The sequence below is a fragment of the Alexandromys fortis genome, unplaced genomic scaffold (assembly GCF_014885135.2).
Source record: "Alexandromys fortis isolate MF-2015 unplaced genomic scaffold, M_Fortis_MF-2015_v1.1 scaffold_92, whole genome shotgun sequence".
Lineage (NCBI taxonomy): Eukaryota > Metazoa > Chordata > Mammalia > Rodentia > Cricetidae > Alexandromys > Alexandromys fortis.
This window is the reverse complement of record NW_026067972.1, coordinates 3748483-3762148: the sequence shown is the minus strand read 5'-3', so window position 1 is coordinate 3762148 and position 13666 is coordinate 3748483. Positions and strand designations below refer to the sequence as shown.

The following is a 13666-nucleotide window of genomic DNA, read 5'->3' as shown; positions in this document are numbered from 1 at the left end:
TGCTCATGTTTGCGAGATGAGGACTTTACTGATCAAGCCCCCAACTTGACAATTTTAGTAGAGATCTATTTTTTCCACACAATAGTCTTTGAAAACTGTGTTCCTTACCACTCTGTGGGGCTCTTTCTTTCTCTTCAGTTCCTGCTGTTCTCTGTCCCATGAGACCCTTTGGCCTTTGGGCCCATGTCACATTGTCTCAATTATTTGACTGCATCATTCCAAGCTGTCATTTGGGGCCCAAAGAGAAATGAAGGTGTCAAAAGAATTAGTATCCTTTCTTTTGGAAAAGAACTCCACTTCTTCCCAGCCCAGACCTCGTCTTCCCCTCCTAGAAGCCCACTGTGAGAACAAGCGTGGCAGCAAGGCCACCCCCACTGAACAGACAAGGACTTGAGAGTCAGAGTGTTTAGGTCTTGTAACGACTCAAAAGCAGCATCCAGGGATACCCCGACCTTCCTCCCTGACTCCTTCTGACCTATCCCAGCCCCTGGTTCCCTCTGAAATGTGCTGCCTCGCGTATACTCTGAACTCAACCAACACTTTCTCTCAAGGAGTCCTTATGTTGGAAGAAAGTGACCCCTGTGTTTCTGGGAGCCAGCTCCTTTTTTATCCATCACTCTAGGTGTGATTAAACCGACACAGTACAAGCCTGTGCCCGATGAAGAACCAAACTCAACAGATGTGGAGGAAACGCTGGAGCGGATAAAGAACAATGACCCAGAACTTGAAGAAGTTAATCTCAACAATATCCGGGTAATGTTCTGCTATTTCAATTCATGTGTATTGGGAGTAGGGGTTTTCAGTTGTGGGGGGGGGCTATGTCTTGACATATAGCCAGCAGTCTAGGCTATATAGACCAGCAGGGTCCTATCTGGACCTGGATATGTCTGGATCAGAAACAGAGACAAGCCTTGACATATGGGAACACTTAAGGGTTGGCCAGTGTCAACAAGCAAATCCCATAGTCCTGGTTTCTCTCAGAGGACAATTACAGGCTCAGAAGTCCACCAGAGGCCATTCCAACTTTGATCTGGATGTCTGCCATGTTGTGCACAAACACAGAGATTCTCTGTGTTAAAAATTGTGAGTCAGAACCACATTGCAGCACGGGACCTCAAGGCTGGCAAAGCCCCGTGCCTACAAGACTCATGGGGTCACAAACCCCAGGCAGGCACTAGCCCTGAGACATCCCTGGTCCCTCTGGATCATGCTCATATTCACTCTCATTTTACAGTCAGGAAAGGAGATGTTGGTACAAGTGCCCCAAGAAATGCCCAAGCTGTGTGCCACAGCACTGTGGCTACCGGTGCAGGGTACAGGAGGACGGTGGAAGCAGGCCCAGATGCCTGCCCACCTGCTCTGTGCTGAGGCCCCAGGATTAGCTGGGGGGGGGGGGATGGAAGCCAGCCCTTTACTCCTGCTCTCCTTTCTTCTCTGCTTTCTTCTCAGGGGCTGCCAGTCCCAAGCACAATCAGATTGGAAACCTGCACCCCAGTTTTCTCCTCCACCTGGCTCCTTGTTCTTCTCCCTCGGGGGCTTAGGTGACACTTTGAAATGAGAGCTCTGGGAAAGCATAGCCAGCTCTCCCTTGGTGCCTCCATTGTCTGCCATATGAGAGTCGCTAACACAATCCAGACTCGTATGTTCTGGGTGGTGACAAGCCCAAGTCATGGGACTTCATTAGGAGGCCTCAGACAAGGGCTTGGATACCGCCAGGTCTCAGTTTCCCTTCTATACCTGGAGGCAGTTGGACATAGACCAGTTTTCATCTGTTGAGATTTCAAAAACATACGCTAATACCGCTAATACCCAGGTGTCCCTCTGGGGTTCTGTGTGTGATGGTGTGGGGCTGGCCTGCACATTGGTGTGAAAAGCTGTCGCCAGAACCCGGACATGAGGCAATGCTGAGACCAGACCCTTTGGGACAGATGTCTCAGAGAGCATTCCGTCTTTCAGAACAGACCCAAAGAGGGGAAGAGAGTCCCCCCACGTCACACAGCAAGTCAGACACGCTGCCAGTCACTGGGTGGAAGCCAGGGTTCAGCCCTGCTCCTCTCCCAGTCCCCAGTCTTTTGTAAATATTCCTCTCAACTTCCATGCATGGAAGAGAGTTGCGGTTCCTATCTGAAACTTTCAGGGGTGATTCCTTCTGTCTGTGTACTGGGGAATCCTCAGCATCTCAAAGCTCCGTCCCATGGCCCATTGAGAGACTTGCTAGGAGCCAGGCTGCATTTGGGAGAGACCTACTGTCCCCTCGCCTTGGCAGGCCACCTGTCCCCTTGGCCCATGCAGGGCTGCTGTTCACTCTCCTGCCCTTTCCTCTGCAGAATATCCCCATACCCACCCTCAAGGCCTACGCAGAAGCCCTGAAAGAGAACACCCATGTGAAGAAGTTCAGCATCGTGGGGACCCGCAGCAATGACCCCGTGGCGTTTGTATGTTCTGACCTCTCCACTCTGCTATGTAGTCACTGGGCCCTCAGGCCTGGTCCCACTGATGAAGAACCCTATTGTGGCTTGCGAGGGGACTCAGCTAGGAGGCAGGAAGGGATGTATATGTATGGGACAGCCCTTGCACAATGCCCTATTCTCATCCCAGCTAATCCTTGCAACCACCCTGTCTCAGAAGGGTGGGTGTGCAGGGAGGATAGGCAAGTGGCTTTGTCCAAAGCCACACAAAAAGAGAAAAGCAGACCTGGGATCAAACAAAGTCACATTGACACCTACAGTTGGTCTTTCTCAAACTCAACACTTCACGCTCAAAACTCCTCCCCTTCCTGGGGCTCAGCATCTCCAGCTCCCACATCACCATCTTTGCCAGTCAATCCCAGCGACTGATTTTACTTTAACTGCTTAAGCAGCTGGGTGTGGTGATAGCTGCATTCTGAAGGTGGAGGTAGGAGGATCGGAAGTCTGAGACTAGCTTAGATTCCATGAGGCTCTGTCTCAAAATACAAACATATGGAAAAAAAAACATGTTTACTTAAAGTAAGTTTTACTTACAAAGTGACTGTTAATTCTTTTTTAAAAATATCCCATACAAATTCTTGACAGTCTGTGCATAATGCTGAGTTAGGCTCTGGGAATCTGCCCGTAACCAGTCTCATATCCCACATCCATGATCGAAGCCATAGTTGGGGCTTGAAGGCAGTGGAATGGTCCAGCGTGGTGAGGAGGTAGGAATTCGCTCCCCAAGGAGAGTAGGTCACAGAGTAGTAGGGAACAGCCCTCTTCCAGTTCTAAAGTAGGTGAGACTTCCTGCAGGTGCTTTTGAAAGAACTGAATGAGCTCCCAGTGGGGGGCAGAGGCAGTTCCCAGGCTGCCAAAGTGGGAACTTCTAGATCAATGACCCCTGACTGGCCTTGATGGTTCCCAAGTCTGTCTGTAGTGACTTAGCTGGCGAAACCCTGTGTACTACTTGTTCATGGATCAGAAGCAAGGCACGGCCACGCTGGCACTCAGCTCCATGCCATGGATGGTTTAGGGGCATGGACTCCGTGCCAGGCTGACAGCTGGTGGCAGGCCCTTTATACCTGCATACCATCACCAAGTGCTGAAATGCTAGACCAGGTGCCAGAGCCCTGCAGGTCGCACTGCCTGCCTGGCACTCTCTCCTACCCTCTGTTCCCCTTTTGTGACCCCTCACCCAGGATCTGACACATAACTCGACAGGGTTCCAGGGCCTCCCAGTTAGCAGCATGCACAGCTCATAGCCTGGCACACCTGCCCACTGGTTGTTAAACTGGCTGGTGGCTAGGTCAGGCCAGGCATTTCCTGGGAGACAGTGTTGCTGGTGAGGCTCAGGAGACCACCCTACACAGGTCGGGAACAGATTGGTCATAGAGAAGCTGACACACCACCTCTTGGCATGCTGGACTGCAGGAGCCAAAGGAGGAAAGTGGACAGCATGAAGGCTCCCTGGGAGCTGGGTCTCTGGCAGGGCTCAGCTCTGGGGGAGCACAACAGGGCAGCCTTTCCTGGCATCGCTTCTGACTCCCTGGCACACAGATCACAGTGTCCCAGGTCTGTCGGCTGCTGGTATCTTCTTTCCCCATGACGCATAGTTTCCCCCAGCTGCTAATTACCTCATTTCCTTCAGAGGCTCCGATTGTCATCTACACCCCCTGGCTAGAACCCTCTCAAACGTGCTGAGGGCCATCTGAGCTGTACTCTGCAAGCCAGCCCTGTACTCTCTGGGGCTCAGAGAAAGACCATGGTGACATTTCAGCAGGGCCGTAGAGGAGACAAGCCAAGCATCCATGGGGGATACAGAGACTCACTGCGGGCCCTGGTGATCATTGTTTGATGGCCTACTGTGTGCTGGGCACTGTGTTAAGATGGGCGGTGGTGGCGCATGCCTTTAATCCCAGCATTTGGGAGGCAGAGACAGGCAGATCTCTGTGAGTTCGAGGCCAGTCTGCTCTACAAGGGGAGTTGTAGGACAGGCCTCAAAGCTACAAAGAAACCATGTTAAAAAAAAAAAAAGAACAAAAACAAAAACAGATATTAAGCTACATTTTCAGCCCATGAAGGGTAGATTGTCTAGTGGTGGAAACACATCAACGATAAACACGAGGGGTGTGAGACCCTAGGGAGATAGCTCAGTCAGTAAAGCGCTCCCCCTACAAGCATGACAACCTGGGCACCATATCGAAAGCTGGGCGCGGTGGCTCACTTATAATCATAGAGCTAGAGAGGTGGACACAGGAAACCCCTGAGGCTCCCTGCCCACCAAATGTAGATTATAACTGGTGAGCTCCAAGGCAATGAGAAAGATGCCCTCTCAAAGGAAGACGGTATTTATGCAGATGACATCGGAGTTGTCTTCTGACCTCTGCATGCACATACATATACCCGCACATCTGTGAGCATGTACGCATAGGAGTGTGAACACACTCCTATGTATGCCTGCACATACATGAACATGCACACAGACACACATGCACACAGACACATACATGCACGTGCATGCACACAAACAAAATAATAGCAAATGGAGACTTGAGTGAAGGAGATGTGGATAAGTTCTGAGGTCACAGGGAGCAGGCCTGGGGTGTTAGCAAAGCTCTTGGAGCCAGAGGCTCTGTGAAAGAGCTTGAAGGATGAACAAGACTTAGCCAAGTGAAACAGAACTTTCCAAGTGGTCAAATGAAGCAGAGAAAGGCTAAGGGGTGGGAAGGCACTGAGCGTGTGCAGCAAACCCAGAGGGCCAAGGCTGCGCAGGGAAGAGAAGCAGGTCCAGAGGTCTCTGAGTCCTGATGAGCGGTCTCCTTAAGGGGTGTTCGGGGGCCATGGCAGGTTGCGGGGGAGCAGACACAGAGGCATGCTTCGAAAGGCAGCTCCAGGGACCACCTGGATCTGCTCCATCCTTGCCCAGGGTAGCTCACAGGTCCTGCTTATCTCCCAAAGGCACTTGCCGACATGCTGAAAGTGAACAAGGTGTTGAAGACACTGAACGTGGAATCCAACTTCATTTCTGGAGCTGGGATCCTGCGCCTGGTGGAAGCTCTCCCACACAACACCTCTCTGGTGGAACTGAAGATTGATAACCAGGTGAGTCGGGCGGGGTCTTCACCTTCCCGCGTGCTGCTGGTGGAGCAAAGGACACTGGTGACAGATGTTCTAGAGCCCACTGCGAGCCACCTCCAGGTGTTCCTGTCCCGACCCCCCCACCTCGCCGCACTACCTTCTTTCCAGCGCCGTCAACTTCATCATGTGCCCATGAGTGGTGGGAATTCACACCTTAGCTCCAGCCTTGGCCCTTGGCTTTAAGAATGTCCTTACTTAGACCCAGAGCAAAGGAATATACTTCTAAGCCTCAGTCGTTCTGTTGAGGAACCTGAGACGTGGAGGGCACAGATCCCACAAGCCATGGGGTTCTTCACCAGTGATACCCCCATTCCCCCTGTCCCCACACTTGAGGTGACTTTTGAGTCTCCTCCACATGGTACCTCCCCTGTCTTTATCCCAGAGAGCTCCTGTTTCTCTGGATTCTATGGTCCAGTCAGTTCTTTGCGGGCAATTCTTTTGGTCTTGGTTGTCTCAGAGAAAGTTAATAACTGGAACTGCATGTGGCAATAGCTTGGCTGTTGGACAGTTGCGGGTTGCTGTGGGGGTGGGAGGCTCAGTGCCGCCGTGTGCCCAGCATCTCTGATCTTCATCTCCCGCTGTAGGATGCGGGTGTGGTCAGCCTCTGCTGAAAGAGGCTAAGAGAGGGGTAACTTCCTCAGACTCACACTCAGCACTCAAGAGGCAAGATTTGAACCCACAGCTCCCCAACCCCAAAGCCTACTCTCTATCCACGACTGCGCATTGCTTTTTAGACTAAGTCACTATCTTCTTTATAGACGGGGAAGACTGAAATTTTCTCTGCACTGGCAAATGTGGCTGGATGGCTGTGTATGTTTGTTTGGAGAGAAGACTCGGGGGGGCGGGGAGGATACTGTGAAATTATTGTGCCCAAGCAAAACCACAAGTTACTTTCTTCTTGTAAGATGTGGCAGACAGAAAGTGCCGAGAATAAAAATGAGCAGATTAATTATAATGAGCTCGGGAGTCTGTCACAGTCAGAACTAAGCATCACCGGCTTCCAGAGGCCTCATCATGGCTTTCAGAAACTTCCTAGCTTGCTCCCACGCCATAGACTTCTGGAACATCCTATGCCCCGCCTGCCCATTCCCTGCTAGGAAACCCTTTGTGCTGCATGGAGTGTGCGAAAGCATCCTGGGCCAGCATAAAGGGCTATGTGCGTTCTCTGCCTCAGGGATGTACTTGGCAGGTCGGCTAACAGGAGTGTAGCTGGTGGGAAGTGCAGGCACTACATACAAGTCCTTCCCTCCTTCCTTCCCTCCCTTCCTCCTTCCTTTCCTCTCTCCCATTTGGTTTTTGAGAGTATTTATACCCCTGCCTTCCCTGCTTAGCCTCCACAACTCCTCCAAGCCTTCCTGCCCAGACAGAGCTAGGTATTGTGGCTCCCTGGCCCTTCAGCATCCACATGAGCTCCTCAGAGCTAGGTGCTCCCCCAGCGGTTCCCCTGCCCTTCAGTATGCCCATGAGCTTCTCAGAAGGTGGTGCTGGGTCGGAGTCTTCTCCTTATCTCAGTGCCCAGCCTGGTACCTGGGCCTTATGGGTACCTGGTAAGCAAACGTGTCCCGGATGGTTATACTATTCACTGCAGAATGAGAGGGGGCAGAGAAAAACTCTGCAAGCTGTGTGCTGGAGAGAGAGCATGTTTCTCATGTATAGAAAGAGGCTGCATCGGCTACATTGACCCTGTCTCTGCCTTGTCCCTTGACCATTGCTGACCCTGATCCCCTGAAGGTTGGAAAGGCAGAGCAGATGGATCACAGCCTGCAACAGCACCCTCCCTGCCAGCCTGGCTATTCTTGTGACGTCTGTCCTGGTCAGGAAGGAGTCAGAGCATCAGCTGAAACTTGACTCCCAGGGCAGACCCTCAACCAAGTGGTGGCTGATATCAAGCCTTCCACCTTCCCCTTTCAGCTGTATTCCACCTGTGCCCCTGGGGCATTAGAGACTTTGTGCTGACCATTGCCTTCACCCTGGCCAGACACCCCAGTGTATGCACATTCACTGCCTGGCCTCAGCTTCTCCTCTTGTAAATGAGGATAATTAGCCAGTGTCCTAAGGGGCTACAGATCTAGAGACCGACACCGTTGGCGACTTTGAGAGTCACTATGCAGGTTGTGATCTCACACACTACCCAGAGGGTGAGTGCCCACAGGACTCACGCTGGCTGCTTCGTGTCCCTGCGCTCACCCTCTGATTCTGACTGCCATATGGACCGTGTCACCTGCCTCAGGTCACAGAGTTAGTGACCGAGGAAGATCCTGGCTCAGGTATATATGACTCTAAAGCCTGCACACGGTGTCTGTTGGGGTTCTTGAAATTACTGGTTTTGTGAGGTTAGCCTGGCCTTTCTCTTCCTCATCCCCTTGGCCATGCTGGCCTCTGCTAAAGCGAGGCTCCGATTGAGTCTTCTAGGAAGCCACACTGGGTAGGAGGAGAGACAGGTGAAGAAATGACCTTTGCATCAGGTGCTCTTGTAAGCCACAGATGGGGTGGAAATGGGTGGGGTCCAGTGGAGGGGTCAGCCATAGTCAGGAGCAGGCCAGGGCGGGTGTCAGGGAGAAGGCGGCAGAGAGAGGAGAGTGTATCAAAGGGAAAACGGAAGTCAGGGTACCCAGGAGAAAAGAAAATAGAGAAAAGGCTGGGGAGAGCTCACAGCCCATCTAGGCAGGACTCCGGGGGCCCAGAAGAAGCCTGTGAGGATGAAGAGGCAAAGGGGCTGGTGGGTAATCCTGTAGGTTCTGCTCTGACAGGGTGGCTCCTCCTGGACCAGTGAAGAGAAAGCTAAGGATAGGATGCCAGCAGAAGCTACAACCAAGACTTCTGGTTCTGGGGTGACACTCCTGCCTAAGTGGGGGCCTCAGGCTGTAATGGGGCCTGGTGGGGAATGGCTGAATGGATGAAGACTGTGGATGAAGGCTTCAGGTTGGAGGCTTCCCTGGCCCCAGCTCAGGGAAAGGCCATGCATGCATTGCAATGTGTCCCAGGAGGTCTGGACACAGTTGTCTTCTCGTGATGACCAGGGTAAAAGGGAGGGGCCAGGAGGAGGTGACAAGTGGCATTGATTTATTCCTCTTCCTTGGTTCGTCACCGAGGTCCTTGAAGGCCAGAGCGTTTGCCTCAGTCCTTGGAATTGTAACCTGTGTTGAGAGACTTTCCTTCTGTCTCCTTTTACGGCCAAAGAAAGGGACTTGGGGCATTCTACACAGGGTGACATGGATTCTGAGGCAGTTTGTTTACTAAGTGCTTCCCGTTATCTCCAGGCAATGTTCTGCTTCTGCCCAAAACTGCCCTAAATCCGACAAGGGTGGGGAGCAGCCTCAGGGGCCCTGAGCCGGCCTGAAAAGCTCTGAGAGTGGCTGACCAGCTTTCTTTGCAGTGGGGAAACTGAGAAGGAGGGGACTTGTTTCAGTCAAGGCCATTGTCCAAGACAGAGCTGGGTTGGATTGTCAGCATCCTTGCTACACATCTGAGAGGATACACCCTATCTGGCCCACGAAGTAGGCTCTAACCACAGGGTGCTTGGAGATCCCCATCCCCAGCTGTATCACCCCCCAGCCCTGCTCTGCTTTCTTGAGCCTCCTCTTGCCTCCCAACAGTTTTATGTCCAGCAGTCCCTCCCCAGTCCTTCTGAGTCCCTCGGAACAGATAAGACCTGGAAACACAACCCCTCCAAATGAGGATGTATCAGCCATCTGGGCATATTGGTTACAATCCCCCTTTCCCCTCCCCTGTGTGTCAGGGACACTGCTTGATATTTTGGACAGGAGCCACAGGAAGTGGATTATACATTCATGTTGTTTTTCGAAGTTAATCTGTTTGGGTCTGGTTTTTCTCTAATTTAACGCTGTCTGGGAGTATATCTGTTATCTATAGTTACGTAACAAATGACCCCAAGGCTTAGCCTCAGAGTTCTGGGATAAACCAATACTCAGCAAATTTGCTCAGTTTCTGAGTGACAAGAATCAGGGGCCGCTGAGCTGGCTAACTTCCCCCAGAACATGTCATTCAAGGCAAAGAAGAAAGTTCCAGCTGTCTTTGATGACCAGCCTTGAAACCTGAGCAAAGTCTACTCTGACATTTTCTTTTAGAAGTGAACGGATAGGCACCGCACACACACAGGAAGGAGGCGAACGAGGCTCTATCTACCTTTTGAGGGAGCTATACCAAAGAATTTTTCAGGTTTATTTTTTAATAATTCTTTGATGATTTCAGAAAATATATTGTGATCATATTCACACCTAACTCCTCCCAGATTCCTTCTCTACCTCCCTACCCACCTCGTTTTTTGATAAAAACATAACCTAGTGGGGCCCTCTCTCAAAACAAAACAAAGCCCATGGACGACACCATTCAAGAAAACTGCCTCTCCTCCCTGAGACATCAACTGTCAATAGCTCCTTAGCTAGGGGAGGGACTTGTGAGTCCCCCTCCTCCATGTTAGAATGCTGACTGGCTTGGTCTTGTGCAGGCAGCCATGGCTGCTCTGAGTTCACAGTGACTTGGTCCTGCCGTGTCCAGAAGATGCTGTTTTGCTCCAGTCTTCCCTGACCTCTGGCTCTTAGGATCTTTCAGCTCCCTCTTCCATAATGGTCCTTGAGTCTTGGGGCACGGCACCAGATGTGACTGAGCGCTTCACTGACACTTATTCTCTGGACTTTGGTTCTAAGTTTCTGCATTTGCCACCATCTGTTGCAAAAAGCGACATCTCTGCTGAGGTGTGATGGCTGTACTAGCATACAGGTAGAAGGATACAAGCAGGGAGGGCGGTTGATGCTATGTTGTTTAGCAGGTTAATAGCACTCAGTTCAGCCCTGGGCTCTGGGTGCTTGCCAACTGTGGGTTCTTGGCCAGATTTACAGCACCCAGCATGTTTTTCTTCCCATGGAGTGGGCCTTAAATCCAACCAGAAAGCAGTTGGTTCTCCACAACACATGTACCTGTCTTGTACCCGTGGACCTGTCTTGCCAGGACAGTCATTATCATAGTTCACAGGGTTCACAACAGGTAGGCTGTTAATGACTCCCCTGCCCTCTCCCTTCACCCTCCAGCAGCCTGCTTAGCCCTTTCAGGCACTAGGAAAGCTAGCCAGTGAGGAAGAATCTCCCTGGTCAGTATCATTTGCTATCTCCATGTCCTGGGACCAAACTATGAGGTGTCTTCAGGGATGTGGTTTTACCATCAGGTTCTGGTGAGCAATACAAAGCAATAGCCTATGTTGTTTGGGGGGCCTTTTTGAGACACCCCTGATGATCAGCTCAAGGGGAGGAATTCCACATCTGGCACTAGGCTTTTTATTTGGCAACCTCTGGCTTCTGAAATAAGCATTACTACCTGTGTAAAATAATCTAGTTAAATTCTTTTATATAAATATATATATGCACATATATTAAGAAATTTTACCAATGGTATATTTCCATATGATTTTTAAAAAGTTTTCCCTAGTGTCATCCCTCCACTCCTCTCTGTAGACTTCCTTAAGTCACTGTCATAAGCACCCTCTGTATGGTTTTGCATCACAGCACTTTGGTGAGAAAGGCCTTTCTAGTCAGCAGAGCTACCCAAGGATAAAGCAGGTGTCTCAAGCGGTGAAATTCCTCCCCAGGGCTGTGCTACCAGAGTGGAAGAATTGGCAGCTTGCAATTAGATGAACGTGTATGCCCGTGAGAGGTGGCACTATGACTTCAGTGTTGACCAAGATACTCCCAGGACACCTTCCTGGTGAAGTAGTTTCTTTCTTTTTAAAGTTCGCTTTCTTCTTCTTTTTCTTCTTCTTTTTCTTCTTCTTCTTCTTCTTCTTCTTCTTCTTCTTCTTCTTCTTCTTCTTCTTCTTCTTCTTCTCCTTTCTTTCTTCTTCTTCCTTCTTTCTTTCTTCTTTCTTCTTTCTTCTGAGACAGGGTCTCACTAAATAGCTCTGACTGTCCTGGAACTCACTATGTAGACCAGGTTGGCCTCCAGCTCACAGAGATCCGCCCACCTCTGCCTCCCAAGTGCTGGGATTAAAGGAGTGCCCCCCACCACAGCTGGCGTGCTGGTATTTTGCACGTGTCATCCAGGTCACCACACAGTAGCCTGTCCTCAAATGAGCTAAGTGAATGGCCTGCTGCCCAGGAGTTCAGCCACCGGTCCCACCTCATCGATCCCAGCACCTGAGACACTTGTCCTCTCCTCACCAGATGGAAAGCCCTCAGTTCGTAAGCATAGGAGCGTAAACATGAAGAGTTTTCCCACAAGTCCCAGAACTGACCAGTGGCAGAAGGAGCGGAACGCAGGTATCTGCTCCGGGGTCTCTAGCTGTCACTTCGGGCCTCGGAGGAAGCTCAAAGACAGACACGGCACAGATAGAAAAGCCACAGGTGGCCAGGAGGGCAGAACTGCGGTCCTCTCGTTGGGAGTCCGTGCAGCAAAGGGACCATACAGTGAGGCAGAGACCTCTGTCCCCTGAGGCAAGTGAATAGAAGCAGCAGGAAGGCTGGAACTCCATGGCCTCTTAAACCTCATGGGGCAGCAGGCAGTCCTATGATGTCCAAAGGCGTGCTCACCATATATGTTTTCCACAGAACAGCCATGATGCCAATCCAAAGTGTGCCCCTACCGCTGACTGTGGAGCAGCCCCCCTTCCCCTGCAGAATCCACTGCACTGCCATTTGTGGCACGAGGCGTGGGCACAGCCATCAACAGCCATCCTCTCTGCAGCATCTCAAGGGCATCCCAAGAAGCAGTTAAAAAAACAAGGCAGCATTTCTCTTGTGACTAGCTTGGGAAGACCTCTACAAAATAGTGAACGGAACAGGAAGTTGCAGAAAATAAATATGAGATGAATCTATTTAAGGGGGAAAGAGCAACAAAACAACCCAACCCTGTCTATTTCTGCCCTGTATCTTATCCCCAGCATAGCCACTGGCCGTGGTGGTGGTGGTGGGGGAGTCTGTGGACCGGGGGATGATGGGAAGGGAGAGATGGTATGAAGGAAGACTGTTCACTTCTCTCCATCCAATCATTTGAATGTTAAAAATATTATATTTATCCACAAGTGATTTATTGAATCTGAAAGGAAGCCAGAGAACTTCACTGCCCAAACTCTGCCAGCGCAGTCCTGGCAACCCAGTCCCTGGTCTGTCCCTCGGGGCTTCTTACTGCCTTTCACCCACTGTCAAGGTCTGAGGTCACTCTCCTGATCTTTCTATGCCACCTAAGCAAGCTATTCATAGGGTCACAGCCTGCAGCCCCGTTAGTCCCAGCCTTCCTGCTGCTTCTATTCACTTGCCTCAGGGGACAGAGGTCTCTCCTTCACTGTATGGTCCCTTTGCTGCACGGACTCCCAACGAGAGGACCGCAGTTCTGCCCTCCTGGCCACCTGTGGCTTTTCTATCTGTTCCGTGTCTGTCTTTGAGCTTCCTCCGAGGCCCGAGGTGACAGCTAGAGACCCCGGAGCAGATACCTGCGTGCAGCTCCTTCTGCCGCTGGTCAGTGCTGGGACTTGTGGGAAAACCTCTTCATTCCTGCGCACCCCATTTTCCTGGCCTGTGACATGAAAGTTCTGTCCCACAGGTTGATGGTGAAGAGGTAGTGGGTGTGTCCCTCTTGTGGTGTCCTTGTGATTTTGCTTGGCACACTGCGATCGCTGCTGAGTAGTGCTACCGTAAAAATAAGCCAGGCCTGAGCGGTTGCTCTGGTTCCCAGCAGCTCTTCTTCCCTCCTCTGGGAAGACTTCCCTAGAGTCCGAGAAGGAAGCAAGCAAGATGGTCCTTGGACATCTTACCCAGAAGTATATGTGCTTTTTGTTTTTCAGTGCTGGGGATCAAACCCAGGGCCTGTGCAGACTACAGCTGCTCTCCCAGTTCTGCCCAGTAACTCAATACGCTCACTTTCTATCTTACACCTTAGTTTAAAAGTAATGGTTTGAGGCCGGGGCTGTGGACTTCCAAAGCCCTTCCGGCCATCGATGAGGTCAAGGCCATGTCTCGGCTCTGGCATTAATAAACTAAAGGTCTGAAGTCTGGCTTCCATCTCTACATGCTTGTTTATTCTCAAGATAGAGAGGCTATTTTCTGCCTCCACAATGTAGGCAGGTGGGGGGG

At 51.1% G+C, this 13666-nt stretch overlaps 1 protein-coding gene across 4 annotated transcripts in view; it reads left to right on the top strand.

Moving 5' to 3' along the window:
* The window catches only part of Tmod1 (tropomodulin 1), a 70415-nt gene that overhangs the window by 50385 nt on the left and 6364 nt on the right, over nt 1-13666 (top strand). For all 4 annotated transcript variants that reach the window (XM_050156161.1, XM_050156160.1, XM_050156163.1 and 1 more), the window contains 3 exons: nt 623-753; nt 2328-2435; nt 5409-5552. In XM_050156161.1, the coding sequence (XP_050012118.1) occupies nt 623-753; nt 2328-2435; nt 5409-5552 (383 nt within the window). The remainder of the gene's footprint in view (nt 1-622; nt 754-2327; nt 2436-5408; nt 5553-13666) is intronic.